Here is a 21,860-nt window from a genome sequence, read left to right on the forward strand (position 1 = left end):
GTATTGAAAATGCTTTAGAAAAACAAATTTGAATGTTAATTTGATTAAAATATGAAATGAATGGACAATAATTAGTATGTTTATTAGCGAAAAGAAGTTTAATCATCTTAGAGTTCAATAAGAGTTTTAGGCCTAGTCTATTCTCAGTAGAGAGATGTGTTAATGTGTAACCATTTGGTAATGTCTAATGAAAGAATGTTCGCCAGGCCCTGCCAGGAAATCTGTAGTCACAGAAATCAGGAACTAATTTACGTAAAAAATGCTTTTGAAACACAAAATTGAAGGTTAATTTTATTATATAATGAAATCAATGGATCTTCTTTTGTATTTTCATGTGTCAAAGTAAAAAACTATCTGTGCAAAGTGTATTTCTTAAAATTAGATCTAGGTATAAATCCTTTCGATCTTTTATCATGTCAACATTGTTAACCATGGCCAAGATCCATAAATACTATAGCTTTAATAGAGTCGGACAACTTTATTTTTTTTAGGGTCTTAAGTTTGTTTTAGGGCTACAATACATACACTAAGGTCTAAGTTGGTATCCAAGGAACATTCCTGCCTAGTTTTATCAAGAATGGTCAAGCGGTTTTGATGTCTATAAGTCACATACATACATACGCCTTACTTTATAGTATAGATATAATATAATATATATATATATATATATATATATATAACTCTGACCTCCACTGGACTCTGTAGATGCACAAATTGAACCATAACTCTCATTTGGTTGACTGCTTATTGACCTTCTTTCATTACCTAATTAAATCAAAAAAATAATTTGAAGTAAGTATTTTTTTATTATTTGGTGACATTGGTCTTTTTATTTCTTTTACTCTCACTTAGTTAAAAGTATGTACACAAATTATAAGTGAGTTTTATTTTTTCTTTTGTATGTCTTTTCAGATTAGGATTTACCTATATTTCATTTGTGATATGTGTAGAGTTAAATTATAATTGGGAACAAACTGAAGAGTTAGTATGTTGCAATTTGAAAGCCTCTGGCCATTAAATTAAATTCATTTAAAATGAAATTCTTTTTTTTGGTTCGGTTAACTTTAATGTATAACATATACATATATATATCTATAGGCCTATTAGATGTAGCTTTGATATATATTGAAAACTAATGAGCAAAAGTAAAACTATTGTCATACATCTGATACACCAAAAATGTTTGCTCCTCTTCCTATTCACTTGACCAAACAAAACAAAACATGCAAAATATTAGTAAAAAATTTATCAAAACAATAAATTAGAAGGTTAGAAATTGTTAGGATTACAGAAACATCACATATTTAGACATGTATTCTAAGAGGTTAAAAAGAAGTGATTTACAAACAAAAAGTAGTAATGTTTGGTTAGAACTGTTTCTATTATCCTTATGGATACTAAAGATTATTATTATTTCTATTAATGATTTTTCAATTTTATTAATAGAATAATAAATTATCAAAGTAGTTAGATGAAGACTTTTTGTGAAGTTAAACCAAACAGCACATAGATTCTAAAAAGAGCAATATTTTTTATTTTTCTCCAAGACATGCTTAAGTGCTTTTTTTCTGTATGTTTTGCTTAAAAATAGAAACAATGACTGTTAACAAATATATTTCTGTATATTATATAAAGGTATTTCGAAAACATCAAAGCTAAAAATTGTATAAGTTATTCCAGAAAAATAGTCCCAAAATTACATAAAATTGTATTTCACCATTTCATCTATTTTTTCTTTGCTGCTAATGAGGTCTTGCAAGAAAATGTGAAGGATTCTATAGAGAAACCTGATAGTAAAAGTTTGTACAATCTAATTACAGTCTCGATGAACTTCTCTGAAGTACTTCAGAGTACTTACTTAGATCCAACTTGAATACATTTCAAGCCTGACATTGTATTTTCCTTTATTTCAAATGTTTGATAATTATTTAACTTAAGTTTAACTATCACTAGTTGATGATGCCACATAGACACCTATCTTACCTATATATATATATTAGGGGTGCACCGGATAGTACTTTTTGATATCCGGCCGGAGCCGGATATAACCGGATAGTACAATTAGATATTCGGCCGGAGCCGGATACCTACAAGACTCAAACAGCTCGTTTTACTGAAGTTTTTGCAAATCTTCTATATAACATACCTATATTCATATTATTTTGTTATTTACTTTCTTACTTTAAACTCTATCACTGATTGATAAATTAAAATGAACAGCATTTTTTTTTTACAGATATGCTTATCATAAACTAATCTTTGTAACATGAGATGGTGTGTGCGTATGTATTGTAAAGTAGAATGTGGGATAACTCATGCAGAATATATAAACATATATGTAAATAATGTAAATCTTTCAAAGGTAAAGTTCACTCTTGGTTTTATAGCGTAAATCTTTCTTAAGTACAATCTAAGTTGTATAGTGGGTAGATGTTTGTGTTCATGTATTTGACACCATCAACTTGTCATTAGGCTCGTGTTTTAAAGGCCACAAACCGCTTCTGGTTTGTATCTAATACAGATAATGGCTTAGTAAATATCTTAAGTACAGCAAATTTGCAGCCGTATGCTGGCCATTAAATTTTGTACAATGCAAAACATAGCTGCTTCGGTCAAATGACTCATTCAACCAATGGGCAGTTAAACCAAAATATGATTCGGTGGTATTATCAGCTGTCCAAGTGTCCGTTGAGAAAGCGATGCTTTTAGCATCAGATAGCATTTCACGAAGCTTTGAGGAAATATTGTCGTAGATATCTGGAATAACACGTTCAGTAAAATATTTGCGACTAGGCACAGTGTATCTGTTCTCCAGTACTTTTAAAAGTCCAATAAATCCAGACTTCTCAACTACTTGGTAAGGTTCCATGTCAGTTGCAATCATCTTTGCTATGGCCAAGTGAATGCGTTTAGCATTATCACTATTAATATCCCACAATTTAGCTTTGTCTAAGACCTCTTTAATCCCTGGTTGCTGCTTGTGTGTGAGGCTTGACGAATCACTGGAGCTCGTAGATGTACTGGCACAGGCAGTGATATTACTTGATGCTGATTTCAATGCAGTCATTTCGTTGAATAAGTCTGGGTGTTTCGAGCGTAGATGACTAATCATAGTGGTGGTTGAGAAGTCTTTAGGTTTGCTGGTTTACCACGTGACAGTATTACTTTACAAGCATTGCAAACTGCTTTAGAGTTGTCCATTGTTTTGACATTAAAGTAACGCCATATAAGTGATGACTTTTTATCAGCCATTATTGTTATTATTTAATTTACTAAATGCCCTTGCAAGCCACTTTTATACCAGTGGCTTGTGTAACAAAATACTTGTAGGGGTGTGTCCTGTAGTTCAGCGCTCTAATTGACATTTCTCTTCAAGTAAACAAACTTAGTGTCATCATCTAGTGACCTCTAGACAGTGTCAATATGTCTTAACAATTTGGTTTGTGGTCCAGACCCTTGATTGACAACCTATCTCATAATAAACAAACTCATACCAGATTAACCTTATAGAGATTTGGCTTGTAGTCCCGCCCCTAATAAAAATTCTACTCCAAGTAAACAAACTCAGTTCCCTCATAAGATGTGACCTCTAGAAAGTGTCAACACGTTGACATCTGGCTTAATGTGGTCAGCTGCCTATCCGTGAACTCAATGTTATGGACTAAACAAACAAAAGGAGGTGGGGGTGCTCATCTCTACCTCTGGAGATATACTCGCACATCTAGACAGATTATCAGCGTGACATAGTTAAGGAATATTACGTGTTTACAAGACCACTCAAAGGTCAAGACAAGCTTTTAAAATGTGCCAGACATCGCTGCTACGTATGTAATACGAATTTATAATGTAAAGTCTAGTCCACCCCCCCCCCCAATAACAAACCTAGTTCCCTCGTGTGACCTCTAGAGAGTGCTTACGTCCATCGTATCTGACTTGGGGTCACCTGTCAATCAATGAACTCAATGTGATGGGCTAAACAAATAAAAGGGGAAGGGAGTTGTTCATCTAGAAATATACCTGGTTACATTAGAGGTGTGGCTCTTGTAGTCCAGCCCCCCCCCCCCCCTAATAAAGATTAACTACTAAGTAAACAAACTCAGTTCCCTCGAAAGGTGTGACCACTAGAGAGTGTCAATACGCTGACATTAAACTTAACTTGTGGTTACCCACCCATAAAAAACTCAATGTGATGGACTAAACAAATAAAAGGGGGTGGGAGTTGTTCATCTCTACTTCTGGAGATATACCCGCACAGCTAGACAGACGTCTGGTCAGCATGACGTAGTCAATGAATGTAGCATTTTAACATGTTAACTAACTTACTCAAAGGTCAAGACAAATTGAAAAAAGTGCCAGCCATTGTTGCTCTGTATGTAAAGCGCATTTATGATGTAAAGTTTCATCTCTATTTATATTAAGTTATTAACACGCCTTGTCTTTATAATAAACGATGTTTGGTGCATATTCATAATGGCTCTATTTTTAAGCACATTATTTTGTTTTCATATAAACATTAATACATTCTATAACAGACAGTAATGGAACTAGGTCCACTTTATGCATATTAAATTATGTACTTTTTACTATCCGGTTTACTATCCGGTAGTGATATCTGACCGGAGCCGAATAGCACCGGATAGTAAAAAATGCCGGATACTCGGCAGAAGCCGGAGCCGGAGGGACTATCCGGTGCACCCCTAATATATATATATATATATATATATTTATATATATATATATATATTATATTATATATAAGTTTAAATATTATGGGACTGCAATTTCGCAGATCAGTGGTCTTCAACCTTTTTTGGCCTATCGCCCCTTTTTTGAATTTTTTCTTTTTAAAAATCTGCCAGCGCCAGCGCCACCCTCTAAGAAAAACACTTATTAAGAAGCGTGAGAAGGCAAATTTGAACAAAATGTCATATTTTAATTAATTTTCATGCTGTCAATAACACTTATCCCGCATGGGAAACGGCCACATGCCAAAGGCGATCTTCTTTGGTGAGCTTAGAGGAGAACAGCGTTAAAGAGGTGCCCTCCGTAAGCGCTACAAAGATTCTCTGAGGCGCCATTTCGCCCTCACTGGCATAGAGGAAAGTACCTGGCAGAAGATGGCCTCTGAGAGAAACAGTTGGAAAACGCTCACAAAAGCTGCGGGACAAACATTTGAGACTCAAAGAAAAGCCATTATTGAAGACAGGCGCAAAAGACGGAAAGAAAACTTAAATAGAATGCCAGTGGACAATGCTTTGTCGCATGAAATTCGGGAAAATATGCAGGTCCCAACTGGGTTTGCTTAGTTATGCACTCAGCCTTAATCTTCGGAATCGAAGACATTGCCATTATACAAAAATTAAGTCAAATAATTTGCAGTGATTACACACACAAATTAATCTCATTGTTATGACTTTCTTTCAAATCCTAAGAATAGTCCCTTTTTAATTTATTGAATATTAGGGCCTACTAGTTTTATGTTTAATTTTAAATGTAGTTTTATTTTCAATATAAACATGATTATTGCTGAATTCATTACAAAATGAAATTAAGCTAATGGGAACCTTGTGCCTCCTGCAGTCTGACAATATTATAAATTTCAAGCTTTAATTAGCCAAGGCGAAGGTCTCCTCTAGTGGCTACATCCAGTCTATTTCTTTGCTTATTCATTAGGTTTGTTACATACTAAATCTAGGTTAACTATGTATATAGATGGAAAAGCTAAAACAATAATTCCATTTTCGAAAAACAGTTTTGGAATTTTACTGAAACATTCAAATACATCTATATCTCTGTTGTGACTCCTATGTTAACATTCTTTTAACTGAAGACATAATTTTGTAAATCTATTTTTTTTCTGCAACTCAATTTGAACATCAGTAACAGAAGTTTAATAATTGTCATTTAATTTTTTTTTTTTATTTACATCCTAGAAGTGAATCATAATGTCTTCATAGAGCATTGTTATGTGAATTGCATAGATATCGGTGTCCTTAGGCAGAATTCATTTGTCAACAAACAAGTTATGTGAGATTGTAAAACTCTTTAAAATATATTTAATATCTCGATTGAAGAGAAAATGATAAAGGAAAGTCAATTTCTTTCCTTGCAGTCGGAGGTTGGTTAAATTCATTTGCGTTAGATCCCTACAATGTAAAACAAATTTTCTTTTTAGCCTGCTTTAAGTCAACCGTTAAATCTTTCTGTTTCGCAAAAAAAATAATTCCAAAATGGTATTAAAGAGCTTAACAAAACAAGCCATAACAAACCCCATTCGAAATCCAGTGAACTTCAGTTTACAAGAGTTTAACATGTTGCTCATCCTTTGTTTCACAAAACTGTTGAAAGATGCGTTTATTTTGGGCATGGGTTTGTATTTAATTTACAATTTTCATAGTAAGATTAAAATAGAAATGAAATTGAGGGCTAAAATTTTAAAAAGAAGTTGTTTGTGTATCATAACTCACTAGGTGAATAGTGGATAGATCTGTTCTTTATTCTATATTACTTATGAAGCCACTTTAGCATCCAAACACTGATGTTCCCAATATGTCATCATAAGCTACATAACTAGACAATCAATTTTGAAAAAAATATTTCAGCACTAACAAAAAAAAAAGTGTTTTTGTGTTACAGATATTTTTTAAGAAATTTTTAATTTACCTTTAATCAATCTTCAAACAATATCATAAGAATTTTTTTAAAAAAAGGTATGCATTTTTTTAAGAGGCCACTAAAACATATCCTGCTTTGCCAATTTTTGTGTGTTTTTTTAAATATTGTTTGAAAAGTATATTTTTATAATTGTTGAAGAATATTCTTAAATTATTTTTGGATATTGCTAAATGTTCGAGAAGCCGACTTGGTTTCATAACTTCATCTGAAAATGCAATCATTCAAAGTAGAATATTGGACTACTTTTTATCTAGTGGCAACTCACTCAAACTCAACAAAAAAATACAACTTTTCATACCAGCGAGATTTCGTAACAACACTTTGTGTGAATGTTTTTTGTTTTAAAAAAAGGTTAAATGATTCTATTTGAATGTTAGCTTTAATGTTGTTGTTTTTTAAATTAACATTTACATATCAATATATTAGCATATTTAGATAAAATAAACTATTATTATTATTATTATTATAGCTTTTATATAGCACTACTTTCATGCTTATAGCATGCTCAGAGCGCTATTGGTCCAATCTCATTTGTGGATCAGTTGGGGGGAGGGGGTATCTAGGAGTTGGTTTTCCGTGCTGCCTTTAGGTGCTCAGTAAACATAACTCTGCCTGAGTTGGGTGTCGAACCTCGAGCCCCCTTCTAGGAAGCCAAGCCAAGTTCAAGCGCACTTGGCCTCTCGACCACGCTTCCCACACTATACTCAGAAGGTGTATTACCTAGTTTATTTATCAAATAATAAACGTTTAGACACGCAAGATTTAAGGACAATAGATGGTTATAAATTACAATAACAGAGTAAGAATTTAAAAATAGAAAATGGGATTCCTGAAATCAATTTCTAACGTTTCTGTTCTTAAATTAGAAGCAAACTACCTATCATTTTTCTATATTTAGTTTGCCAGCGTTAATTTTAAGGAAATGTTTTATTTGTTTTGTTTCAGTGCACCTTTAGTTCTTCTTCACCCCCAGAAGCCCAGCGCCCCCCCCCCCCCCCCATTTCACGAAAATGCCCCCAAGGGGGCGATAGTACCCCTGTTAAAGACCACTGTGTTAGATAATAAGGTGTTAGATCAGGCATGTCAAACTCATTAAGGTGTAAGGGCCGCATAAAAACTTACTATGACCTGAGGGGCAGCAGCCAAAAATCAGTTGCAAAACAGCCTACTACTTTTATGTAAATTAAAAACAATATAATAGAATCCTATAATTAATGGCATACCTGTCCCTTAGTTAGCTAAATTTGTTGTACTAATTTGTAATTAAAAATTAATATGATTGCGCATTATTTTCTTTGTTCTGATGCTTGACATCTTTTATTGGATACAAGCTTATTAATGTCATGTTGAAGTTTGTTTTCCACTGACACTTTCATCACTAAAGACAAATATTGATGAGATAATCTCGAGCGGTGAGGTGCTTTTGTAGCTTTCATTATGGAAAAGAACTGCTCACAGAGATAAGTGCTTGCAAACAGCAAGAATTCTGGATGAAAATTTCTGCAATTCAAAGTACCGTTCAGGGTAAATAACTAAAATTTTTGCGCAGCCATTTCTATATTCTTCGCTTTCAACAAAGAATCTGACAGCTATTCTATCAGCTCTAGTTGCACAATACCAGCAGCAATTTCAGAATCAAATGAGAATGGAGATACAAACAATGAAAAATCTTGCTCGTACGGAACGAAGTCACAAAAACGGTCATTGAAAGCATCTACTAACGATTACAGGTGTAAGACATATTTACCAAATGTTGTAGCCGTATTTAATCTTTTTAGTTCCTGACACCTTGAGAAGTAAACAAGATTTACTCTTCATATTTGGTTTATCCACAGTCGTAATTTTGCTTGTAAGCACTTCACATGATTACACGCAGTTGTGACAATTTTGTCTTTACTTTGAAGTTTCAAATTCAAGTCTAGCAGGTGACCAGTGAGATCAACTGTCAATGCCAAACCTCGAACCCATTCGTCAGTTTGGAAATGTTCCACATGTTCACCTTTCATGTTTAGAAACAATACAATTTCCTCACGCAGTGCAAAAAATCTCTTCAATACTTTATGACAGGAGAGCCAGCGGACTTCTGTGTAGTAGGGAACACAATCAAATTCCTGTCCAATGCCATCCAGAAACATTGAAAATTGGCGATGATTTAAACTATGGGTACGAACAAAACTGAGAGCGACTGAAACCGGTCTTATGACATGTTAGAACTTTAATTGCTTTACGCAGAATATTTCTTGGTGAATGATGCACTGAAATGAGCAAATTTAAATTTAGAATCAGTCTCTCTTATTTTTTGCAAGTAACTTTGCATCAAAACCATTTCATTTCATGGTTGGTGCGCCAACTGTTGTTAGACTTGCTAGCTTTACCAAAGATAAATTGTACTGCAATATCACCTCCTCTAATTTCTCAAAAACATTCCCGCTTGTTGTGGTGTTATGCATAGAACAGAGCTCAAGTATCTCCTGATGTATCTTAAAATTCCTGTCACATGCCCTCAAGAATATAGCCAACTGTGCTACACCCATTAAATCAGTTGACTCATGGAGAGCCAATGAAAATGATTCAAAATCTTTAATTGTTCACGCAATCTGACTGACATGTCATTTATTCTATCTGCCACAGTGTTCCTAGTTAACGCTTTTTCTGTGAATGCTTTCACCTTTTCTAGCTTTAATGACACATTTCTTCATAAAATCACATTTCACTATACGATTTGCTATGGATTGCAATTAAATTTGACAAAATGTAACTTAATTTGCTTTCACTGCAGACTCTCGTTGTTCAGTTAAACAAATACTATTTTTCGTTTCAAGTAGCTTGTCATCTCTTATTTTCCAGCGTAACAGTTTAACATTATTTTGATAATTTTTAGGTGGCTAAGCGGGCCACACGCAAAGTCATCGTGGGCCTAGGCCCGAATGCCATGTTTGACATGCCTGTGTTAGATGATTCTGACTATGACAATAATTAGTTGTTGTTTTTTTTTTAAAGAATGATAGTTACATGACAAAAAGAGGTTTTAAAGAGAAATATCACAAGATTTTTTTTTTCAATTCTTTTCCAATACAGGACAGACATTGTAATAGTAAAGTTTAAATAATGTAAAAAAAAAAAAAATCCAACATAGATGTAAAATATCCATATAGAATGCCACAGTTATTTTATTTAGATTTACCAGGAGTAGCCAAAACATTTTCCATACTTCTTTCAAATAAATAACAGGATTGTTCTGTAAATTAAATAGGAAATAACTCAATAAATTTATAGACAATCATTTATTTTAAACCATTGAAGTGACCTTTTTTAAAATTAAAATTATCAGATTTAGTGATTACAGAAGACTTATTATTTCTTAGCTGTAATAAAATATTTTTTTAAAGCTCTTTTTTTTATTTTTCCAGGTTCTCTCTAAGTTTAATTTTTGAATGCATTAATTGATGGTTAAATGATCTTAAAAAAAAATTATGTCACAATTAACTGATTAAAACAATACAAATACAAAGTAACAAAAATAAGCAATGGAAAAGATATGCTGATATCAAAGCTATTTTTAAAACGTGAGAAACAGATTTACTATTATGATCATGAAGATTGATATGAAGTTTTTGCAAACCTTGGACAGAAATAAGAGCTTTTATTTTTTACAGACCCTGGAATTAGTGAGTGTTAAATGTATAAGTTTTGATCAATTTTGAACAAAAACGTAAATTTTAAAATTAAATAATCAATAGATTGTGAAAAGATTTAGCCTCTATTTAATACATATGCACTGTAAGGTGTTATGGCTATCAAAATCTATGATTTTTAAATACTTATTAAAATGGTTTCAAAATGTCTAAATGTAATCTATTGAATTCATGATAACGAAAGAAAAAATGTTCAAATATTTGAAATTAATGTTAGGGCTTTAGAAAAGGTAATGCTGTAACAAACAAACTCAATTCTATGGTAGCTACAAGGAATGAGACTGAAAAACATAGTGATCAAAATTACGTCAAATAGTAAGATTTAAATTAATTTTAAATGATTGTAAATGTGATGTTTACAAAATTACATTAAAAAAAGAAAGAATATTGACTATTCTTTTTTAATAGTTCGCACTTCATGTGAATTGTTTGAAAGACTAGATATTAAAAATTCGTATATTGCCAAAAGTATACTACTAAAAATTTTACCTATTTCCTCTTGCGTTAACTCATCTAATCCTTTGTGTAAGCCACTATAAAAAAAAAAATCATACACGTAGAGTGATAAATGAATGCTTCAACTTGTTTGAATAAAGACATATTACAGTCTATCTAGCTTAAGGCCAATATTTTTCCTTCTTCATAATGCATAAAATAAAATGATTTGACAGTGTCATAAACATCTAAAGATTAAACTATCAATCACATCCTATGATATAGAATAAGTACTTAACTCTTTCAGTGCTGCATTATTCTCAGGGAGTAACTTTGCTAGCACTGGCAAGTGAAGGGTTACTCTCAGGGAGTAACGTAGTATATAATATTTATTTCACTATCTTTATAATGTTAAATAATGTTAAATTTTGTATTTCTGTCTTTTAATATTCCGGATGTGAGAGTGATTGTTCTTTGTTTTGGTTGTAAATAAAAAGATCAAAACTACACTATAACTTACCATCCAGCAAAAACAATGCCTATGATGAAAGCAATCACATAAAATATCAAATAAAAGCCAATAGCTCCCAAAATTGCAGATAAGTATTGAGAACCTAAAATTAAAAAAAAAGATAATGATTATTACCAAGAATATTTATTTATTTTTATATTGAAGTTTATTCAAAGAGCCATTTTTTAAACTGTTGCTTATTAGAGAATACCATTCCTGGTAAAGAAAGTCTACATTCACTCTTTAGCTTTTTCAAAGCAGACCAATTGTGTTGGGAACTTCATTCACATAGATGTTTCTCCAAAGGCTCAAAATCAGTATAAAGATGCTCAAATTTAGTTTTGAAGTACTGTCCACCATGAAATAAGATTTCTGGAGCCACAGGTCATAGTAAATACTCTTTTCAAGAAAAAATTATTTTATTACAGTAAACAGTGAAGCGAAACATTTTAAAACGATTCCTCTCAGCAACCAATTAACAATCAGCAGAAGATTTCTCTACCTCAATTAGAACTTTAAAAATAGAATACTAATGAATACTAAAATAAAAATACCATTGAAATTTGTATACCAAAAAAGTCCATTTCATGCATACTCTGTATTGAGAGGCCGAAACAAGACAACTAGTTATCTGAACCCTCCAACAAAATAATGAGAACAAAGAAGAAGAAAAAGAAGAAGGCGATGATAACAGTTTTAGATGAGTTGATAATTTTGATCACTTATTCAATAACATTGCAAATTTCTTAAGGAAATATCTGCTCAGCTAAAGCTTCTTAATTTTGAATACAATGGTTGGTAAACAATTCCTCATTCATCTTTTTCTTTCAAACCCTTTTTGCATGTCTGGAGGCATCAAAATAATTTTATTCTAATGAAATTTGATGTTTTTCAAAGCACTCAAATTACTTTATTAACTATATCAACTCCTCCCATTTATCCTTTGAATGACAATAATCCAAAAGGTTCTCTTTAGGACCTTTAGTGGAGATAATAACTTAAACAAGAATAGCATGCAACAACATCAACCAGGCCAAACAGCCGACCGAATGATGGTTTTAAAAACAAATGTACTTATGCAGTATGTTTGTTTGTTGATTGGTGCCTGCAGAAATTCTTAACAATGTACAGCAAATCAAAGGAGATATATTTTGTGGAAGAATCACAGTCAAGGAATCAAAGAGTCTCATTTGCAACCACTAGCATAGGTTCCAGATTTTTTATGTAGAACTATTGTGCTACCCATGAGGGATAACTTTGACCTATTAAACTACAATAAAGAAAATTTGTTAGAATTTTTTTCTTCTAAATATAGTTAAGAGATTGGTTTCATGGTTACAGTAGGGCCTGTACACCAATATGGGTTGAACAATAATTTCCTTCATCAGCTGAAGATTGTTTACTAACCAGAAATAGTTCCCTTGATTTCCACAGTGACTGTTTTCTTAGAGTCTGTTTCATTACTTGGTCCAATCACAGTTTGTTGCAAGTAACCTTCACAAACTTCATTACTTGGTTTGACAATAAACACAACATAGAATCCATTCATTTCTTTAAAGTCATCTTTCTACAAAAATAACATAAGAAACTTTAATAATTAAAATAGCTGCATCTATATTCTCTTAAAAGCACAATAACTTTGCTAATATATAAACCAACAATTAAATGTACACTTGTAAAAGTTATTCAGAGATTAAAACAATAGCATGGACATTCAAAATACAGTACAGGTCTGGAAAACATATAAACAATTAAATACACTACATCAAATAAAAATAACAGCATTAACAAATTCAAACAAAGGACTTAGTTAGGAACATCAAGAATTTTATTATTAATTAAATAAATTCAATACACATTCTTCAGTCACAGAAGAAGGTTGAACCTTTAACACTAGCCATATTTTATTTTAGCAAATGTCCAGTTGCAATTTCAACATCCCTAAAAGTAGGCAGTATCTACAGAATTCCAAATTCTAGCTTAGAGTATAACCAGGAATTACGTAATCAACTTTAAATACTTAAAGAAAAACATAAAAAATGCAGTTTTTGGATCTTCAGTGACTTCTTGATATTAATTGGAAATCATTAACTATAGACCATCATCAAAACTTAAAGGATATTAATAAACTATTTATAGAAACATTACAAAATTTAAATTTAGATCCAAGTATTAAAAACCAACTAGACCAAAAAAACACATTAGATCTATTTCCTAACTAACAGACCTGGATTAGTGGTAGATTATGAAATAATCAGTGGACTATCTGAGTTTGAGTTTAGGCACATCGGCACAATTTAGGCCATGTCATGTGGACTATCTGACCATGATATCATTAAAAAACACAGTCACAGTCTTGCCATTTAACATTCAGTATTTTTCTGAGACAGATCATGTGGAAGTGGTTCATTTTTTTACATGTATTTTCTATACTGTCCACATTTCTGAGGCATGGAGCAATGTGTGGAGGGTGAAAGCCTAGTTTAGTATCTATTCCACACATTTTTCAGACAATAAAAGTCAATTTCATTTTCCATGTTTCCATTCTGGTAAAGTATGCTGCCTTGATGTTTGGATCCAAGTAGACTTTACCTGGAGCCACTAGCAGATCCAGAACTTTTGAGATGGGGGGAGTGATTTTTCTCCAAACCCTAACCCTAACACCCAGTAAACCCTAACCCTGTGTATAAACACAAATACACAGCATATACATATATATGAGAATAAAAAAAAGCAGTGTTTCCCATACAGTCATGTTGGTAGCCTTTCTCTTAACAGCTAGGGGGTCCGGGGGAGTGCTGTGTTTTCTTGCATTATTCACTGCAGAAATGCATTCTACTGTTCTACTGACATCTACAGCTCATTAATGATTATTCATCCTATTAAAACAGGCAGATCAAATTTATTAAAATAATTAACTTGGGGACAAGGGCCGATCCTGAAGTGTGACTGACAATCGAGGCACAAGTGCGTAAGTATATCTTTTAGGAGTATTTATCATAATATTATCTTCATGTTAATTGAGACCTCTTGTAGTAGGCCTGTTTTGGTTAGCATAAGACATCAACAGAATGATGGTTAAATGCTCAAAAATATATAATTTTCAAGAACCCTTTGAATAATGTTTTATTTGAAAAATATTCTAATAAGAATATTCTAATATGAATATTCTAATATGAATTTATAGGCCCTTACTACAAATACAACCAATTTGTTTCTTGAAAAGATAAGATATACAGATTTAAATTAAGGCTTTGAGAATCCTCTGAAAAAAAAATTATTAGAAAAATAATAATTTTTTAAAAAAAGCTAATTTTTAAGTGATACATTTTGTTCAATAGGCATGTTTGTAACTTTTGTTTTGTTACAGAACTTTAATTCAAAGCTGTAAACAAAAATTTTCGGAAATGTGAGCAGAAATTAAATGTACCCATTAGATTCTACTCTAAAATTTTTGCATTTTTAGGATTTAAACATAAATTGTACATTTATTTAACAAGAAAAATATCAGAATGAGTAAAGGTTGGAAAAAGGTGACTAGGAAAAGAATAATTGGGTTCAGAACTCATCTCAATTTTTACTCTTATACTGAAAAAATTAGTATGAATTCTACATTTTCCAAAACAAAGTATTTTTTAAATAATTATGATAAATTCATGTGCAATTATATATTTGACCATTCTGTTTTTAAACGTCATGTTTTTGTCTGGAAAGGGGAAGGGGTGGTAAAGTGGAAATGATTAATCCTTGCTCCCTTTTATAATTTATAATTTATGCTACTGATTGCATTTGGCATTAAAAAATAGGGGGTGGGGCGATTCAATATAAGAATTAGATTTATAGCATATATAAATTATATGAGTGCCAGATTTATTTTTTATTTTATAAATTGTAAAATACAAAAAGTATGTGTGAGAGGGGTTGACAATATGATCAACATTACGCTGTTAGGATTAATAAGAAAAAATAATTTTTATCTCTAGAAATATTTTTAAAGAGCTCATCGAGACCTAATTACCTCTAAAAACATGGCGGCTTGAGTGGTCATAGTTTGGTGCTTTCCTTCAAATTCTACGTTAGTTTCAAGGTCAAATACAGGACACTTAAAAAAAAAAATTCTTAGCTTTATTAAAATATTTCAATTCCATATTTAGTTCTACTTTTAACTAAACATTGCAAACACAAATGTAAGAAAAAAATATTACAATTATAGTATATGCTTACCTTAATATTTTGTACAGATACTGTCATACAAATATGTGATGCTGAAGTAACTTTGAGTAAAATTGTTGAAACATTTTCAGGAAATGTATACATAAAATATGTTGGTTGCCAAACACTCAGGTGAAATGTTCTTGGCTTGTCATGTCTGTAATTGTGAAATGGTTTGTTTTTTTTAAATAATCAATTAATTAAATTTAAAAAATTTGTTTTAGCTTAAACAATCATAAATTGAATATTTATATATAGTAGTAAAAAAAATGTGAAGTTCCACTTTCAGACCTTGTGGTCTATAGGGCAGATGATGTAAAGATCATGTTTCTGTGACCTACGGTTAATAAGGGTGCCATGTGGCCAGCACAACGACCAACTGCCTTTACTTTTATATATATATAGTTGCCAAATATTATATTATAAATATATAAATAAAAAATCCCAAGAACTTACTCTAGTTCAAAATCAGTAACTCTGTTTGTAGTAAGAGTAAAATGGACATTATGCTCCCACATACTTGAAACAGTTATATATATCAACTGGCTTTTTGAAATAGTTTTTTTTTTACTCTTGTCTATGGGACACAATGTTCTACTCACTGACCAAAAAGAATAGCTGAAAAATAATAAATAGGAATTGAAAACAGACTATTTATATTTTCATAGACAAAAGTTTCTTATCTCCCTTTTATACACCCTGCTTACAATTGAACTTCTCAAATATGTTTTCAAGACTGAGAATGTGAAGAAAGTATTGTTTCAGTATCCTGGCAATTTTGATCTACATTTACCAAGCTGTAAACATCAACAACTTGCTAGTTGATGATGTCACAGAACAAAATTCATTGTTATTAGCAACAAGAGTAGTGGTGCTTAGTCAGTTGACAGTAACATCACCTCTCCCTGACGATGTCACAGAACAAAATCCATTGTTATTAGCAACAAGAGTAGTGGTGCTTTAGCTAGTTGACAGTAACATCACCTTCACCTATCCCTTAGTCTGTTGGACTGCTGGGGTACAACACAAGATCTGTTGACTTTCTCCATTCTTCTCTGTCTTTTGCCTTGGATAGAATCTCTATCAATGACAGGCCTTCCATTCTTTTATGTTGTGTTCCCATTATTTTCTCTGCCTCTTCTTTTTTTTTCTGGTACTGTTCAATGAAGGAAGGTCTTTGCAAGCCCTGAGGACCTTGTGACATGGCCATAGAGTTTTAGTTTGTATTTTTTGACAGTAGTTAGCAGGTCATCATGGGGGTCCAATTGCTGTATTAATCCTTTTTCTAATCTTTTTATTTGTGATGCAGTCTTTGTATGTGATACCTGGGATCTTTCTCAATTTCATTACTAGGATCCTCCTCTCTAAGTCTGATATCAGCATACAAGATTTGCAAGTCTATAAGAATGTGGTAATGACCAGGGAGCGCATTAGTCTGATTTTGGTGTTGAGGGCTATGCCTTTGTAATTCAATATTGTTTGATTTTGGACTGTGCAATTCTGGTCAGTGGTTCAGGTTTGGTTCCTTCATCTGATATGATAACTCTTAACGTTTCACCTCCAATAATGATATTGGCCATTGGTTACAATTTGTGTTTTTTTAGGCATTGATTTGCATACCATATGCTGAGGAAGTCTTGTCAATGCACATCACCAAGTCACCTGCCAGACCATCTATGTCATAAGCAAAGCATAAGTTAGTAATTCTTCCTTCAATTCTCACAGAAACTTCATAGCCCTTGAAACAATCTTCTATTATACTTTCAAGGAAGATATTGATAACAGTTGGTGAAAGTAGGTAGCCCTTGTCTCACTCCAACTGTGGTTTTTAACTAGTCTCCAATGTTGTTGTTGAAATACACTGCACTAGTGGCCTGCTTATAGATGTTCTTGATGACTTTTTAACTTTTATTATGTTTTTATTTATGTTGTACTTTTCCATTTGTTGCCCAGTGTGCACTGTGCTGTACTCTGTTGAAAAAGAGTATGTTGTTGTCGAAGATATTTATCACAGACTATCCTGAACTTTAGGTATTTTCTGCTGTGCTGCGATCTTGTCTAAAACCCACTTGTTCTTTGGATATAATTTTGTCTGTTATGGGTTTTAACATGTTTAATATAATTTTTGCTCTCTGTTATGTGGTTGTAGTCAAATGGGACCTCAAAACAGTGAACATTGATAACTCTAAACCCGAGTAGATAAACTCGTTAGCTAGGGATAGCAGTTCATCTAGGAGAGAAAACTCAGAAAATAAACACCTGCTGCCTTGCAGATGATCTTGGATGATCAAAGGCTTTGGGAGCACACCCAGAAAGAAAAGACTGAAGTCAGAGTCAATGGGCCTCCTGGCGCATAACACATTGACACGCAACCTCATCTATGTTGGAGTTCAGTAACGATTCTAATAGATGTGGCGTCCTGCCTGTGGAATCCCGCCGCGCAGGTAGGGGGCCGGGCTCTCCGCCTTGAAGGAGCCCACACAAGCGAGCTGGTGGTTCTTCTATCTCTGCCTGTGGAGCCAGGAGCAGGGACAAGAAAGTAAATACTACTGGCCAACACTCCAAGACCAAAAGTCTAAAAATCTTACAATGGAATGCAGAGGGTATCCAAAAGAAAAAAAGGTCTAAAAATATTTCTGCATGAAAAAGAAATTGTTGTAGCTTGCATCCAAGAAACTCTTTTGAACAGTAATCTACGTTTCTCCATTAAAGGCTACACCTGCATCAGACAAGATAGAGAAATCAGACCCTTATTAAAAATGACATCCCTACCACAGACATAACTCTGCCCAACTCCTCAGAATCAGAAATAATTCTCCCAGATGGAAATATTAATCTATTTAACTGCTACTTCCCACCAGACAAGGAAATAGAGATTGACTACATACAAATACCTGACCAAGAAGAATGTCTAATCTTAGGAGATATGAATAGTCACTCTCAGAGCTGGGGATATTCAGACCTAAATGCCAGGGGAGAGGAAATTGAAGAATGGCAAGCAGAGAACAGACTTATCTTGCTCAATAAACCTGAGGATAAACCAACATTTTTCTCAAGAGCCTGGCTAACATCAACCACTCCAGATCTAGCCTTTGCAACTGACAACAAAAAGTGCACTAGAGAAGTTGCAGACCAGCTAGCCACCAGTGACCACAGACCCATATTGATCAGTATCGATACCTCCTTCAAAATATCAGAAAACTCCACCATCCCCAGATGGAACTACAAAAAAGCCAACTGGCACCTATTCTCAAAGCTCAAAGACTTATATACCTCTTCAATTAACTGCAAATCAAATCAGGTTAATAAGTCATACTCAGCTTTCTCCAAAGCAATCCTCCTAGCAGCTAAGGAATCAATTCCTAGAGGAGCAAGAAAAGATTATATCCCCAACTGGTCTGATCACTACAACAACTCCACAATGCCACTTTTGAAGCCAGAAAACACAGTAGAAAATAACCTTTGTATAGAAAATAATATAAATCTAAAAGCAGCTAACGCAGTTTTCAGGAAAAATTACCTTTCCACTATGAGGAAAAGTTGACATGAAAAAACAGCAACTAAACGTAGATAGAGACAGCGTATAGCCCAATGTCTCAACCAGGAAGAAAACAGAACAACTCCTCTAGTAATAGAAAAGGACAACAAACCCCTGAAAGGCCAAGAAGCATGAATTAATTCATTAAGTTTTTCCAAAGCATAGGACAAATACAAATCAATGAAAGTAGAAATAAAGATGTAAACTCAGAAATCCAAGATAAAATTAAAGAAAACAATCCAGCTTACTCCTTGGGAATGACCACAAATCTTAAAATGAAGGAACTAAATAAAATTCTAAAAGTATTCAAACAAAAACAAGCCCCCGGGCCCAGACAAAATATCTAATGACATACTTCTTCACTTGGGTTCCCAAGCCTAAAGGAAACTGCTACAAATATCCAATGCTAGCTGGAAATATGGCAGAATTCCAAACATCTGGAAAAAAGCCATTATGATCCCTATACTGAAGCACGGCAAACCAAGAAATAAACTGGATAGCTACCGTCCCATCAGCCTCACTAGCTGTCCTTGCAAACTGATGGAAAGAGTGATAAATAGCAGGCTCACTTTGATCCTTGAGTCAAATAGCCTACTCACTGAAGCCCAGGCTGGCTTTAGAAAAGGTAGATCAACAGAAGATCAAATCGCCTTCATCACACAAGAAATAGAAGACGGCTTTCAAGAAAAAAACAAAAAAAACAATTGTGTGGGTTGACTTAGAAAAAGCATTTGACAAAGTCTGAGAACAAGGTCTCTTACTCAAGCTAATCCAGTATCAAATATCCCACAGAATGTACTACTGGATAAAGGAATATCTAAATAATAGAAAAGCCTTAGTTTGCATGCAAGGACAAAGAAGCCACACAGTGGGTATAAAAAATGGTGTCCCCCAAGGAGGAGTCCTATCCCTAACACTTTTCCTAATATTCATAAACGATCTAAATCAAAACCTACCAAGAAAAATTAAAAGCAGCATGTATGCAGATGACCTTGCCTTAATTAGCACAGAAAAATATGTAGGAACATCGAAATTTCGATTACAAGATGCTCTCAATAAACTCAATAATTGGTCCAAAGACTGGGGCATGTCCATCAACACAAAAAAGACAACATATACTATATTCTCACTGTCAACAAAACAACAAACAATAAAATTAACATTAGATAAGGAAGCCTTAGAAAAAATGACAGCCCTACATATCTTAGAGTCACCTATGACCCGAGACTAACCTGGAAAAACCAAATATATAAAACACAGAGCAAAGGCTCCAGAGACTATTCCTCTTGAAAAAATTAGCTGGCATAGATTGGGGAGCTAATCACAACATCCTGAGAAAGACCAATACCAGTTACGTAAGACCTGTACTAGAATATAGTGCCACAGCATGGGGCTCAGCAGCCCAAACCAACCTAAGAAAAATAGACAAGGTTCAAAATATTGGTCTAAGGATAATGACAGGAGCAATCAAAACAACACCCATAAAAGCTATGGAGGAAACCGCTGCCCTGATCTCTCTGGATGAAAGAAGAGAAATAAAAATCCTTTCCCAATTAACTAAATAGGAAACCTTGGAGAGGCACCCACTCAGAACAAAAATCCACAAAACTGGCACAAAAAAAAACGTCTCAAAAGGACCAATTTCATGCAGGAATCTAAACCTAAAAAAGAAACACCAACTTGAAAAAATAACTGTGGAATCCTCGATACACTATAATGAATCTCCACCCTGGGACGAAAGCCCTCTTCCTACTATAAGAGACCATATTGAAAACATAAAAAGAAAATCTGACTACATACCAACAGAGCTCAAGGAAATAGCTAACTGTTTTCTACAAACCAATTATCCTAGCAATCAGTGGATCAGAGTTTACACGGATGGCTCATAAAGCCACCACAAGTGGAGGAGCTGGAATACTCATCGAATGGCAGATGGAGGAAAACTAGAAAAATCCATTGCAACTGGAGAGCTCTCTGACAGCCACACAGCAGAAAGGGAAGCACTGGCACTAGCTGCTACCAAGCTAGCAAATCATCCAAGTACCCCACACAGTCAGATTGTCTTTCTAACCGATGCGAAAACAACCCTCCAGAGCTTGCAAAACTCTGATTCCTTTTATATTAAAAACCTCAGAACAGCACTTACAAAGCTCAACAACAACAGCAAAAAAACTGTTATTCAATGGATACCAGCTCATATACAACTAGAAGGAAATGAGAAGGCTGACACACTCGCCAAGAGTGGGAGAACTAACTCACAAATAAACTCTACACTCTATCCAGAAGAATTGAAGAAATTAATTGTAACGCCTAGTCTTTCGACTCAAGACCGGACACAACAGAATGCGACAACACATGTACCGGAAGCCCAGAGAATGCAGACCACGTCCTCCAAAACTGCTCTCTTTACCAAGAGGCCCGTATAAGACACTGGCCCCAAAACACCCCAATAGAAAGAAAACTATATGAAGAGCTCCCTGATTTGGAAACCACTGCACAGTTCATCTCATATATTGGTCTAGTCATCTGAACGCTCCAACATAACAATGAGAACGAGGAAAAAGAAGAAGATAATGACCACTCGGAAGACAAGCCTTAGATTGCACTACGTGGAGAGAGATAGTGATCAAGAAAGTTATAGACAGCGAAAAAATATGGCCTCAGCTCTGGAAGAAAAGTGTGCCACATGAAAAATGGCTCCTCTACCACCACAGCAAAAGCCCAACTACCCTGCAATATATGTGGACAGGAGTGTCTCTCCAAAGTAAGGCTCCAATCACATGAAAAAGTGATC

General features: G+C 33.7%; 1 protein-coding gene across 2 annotated transcripts in view; it reads right to left on the reverse strand.

Annotated features, from left to right (window-relative positions):
• Positions 1-21,860, reverse strand: part of LOC106064074 (SID1 transmembrane family member 1-like) — a 44,920-nt gene that overhangs the window by 20,527 nt on the left and 2,533 nt on the right. The window contains exons 3-10 of one of the 2 annotated variants that reach the window (XM_056010244.1): positions 15,985-16,146; positions 15,541-15,685; positions 15,335-15,418; positions 12,724-12,883; positions 11,326-11,419; positions 10,860-10,903; positions 9,860-9,913; positions 688-765 (exon numbers count right to left, since the gene is read on the reverse strand). In XM_056010244.1, coding sequence (XP_055866219.1) covers positions 688-765; positions 9,860-9,913; positions 10,860-10,903; positions 11,326-11,419; positions 12,724-12,883; positions 15,335-15,418; positions 15,541-15,685; positions 15,985-16,146 — 821 coding nt within the window. The remainder of the gene's footprint in view (positions 1-687; positions 766-9,859; positions 9,914-10,859; positions 10,904-11,325; positions 11,420-12,723; positions 12,884-15,334; positions 15,419-15,540; positions 15,686-15,984; positions 16,147-21,860) is intronic. The other variant, XM_056010245.1, reaches the window with a different exon arrangement.

The sequence above is a fragment of the Biomphalaria glabrata genome, chromosome 14, assembly GCF_947242115.1.
Source record: "Biomphalaria glabrata chromosome 14, xgBioGlab47.1, whole genome shotgun sequence".
NCBI lineage: Eukaryota > Metazoa > Mollusca > Gastropoda > Planorbidae > Biomphalaria > Biomphalaria glabrata.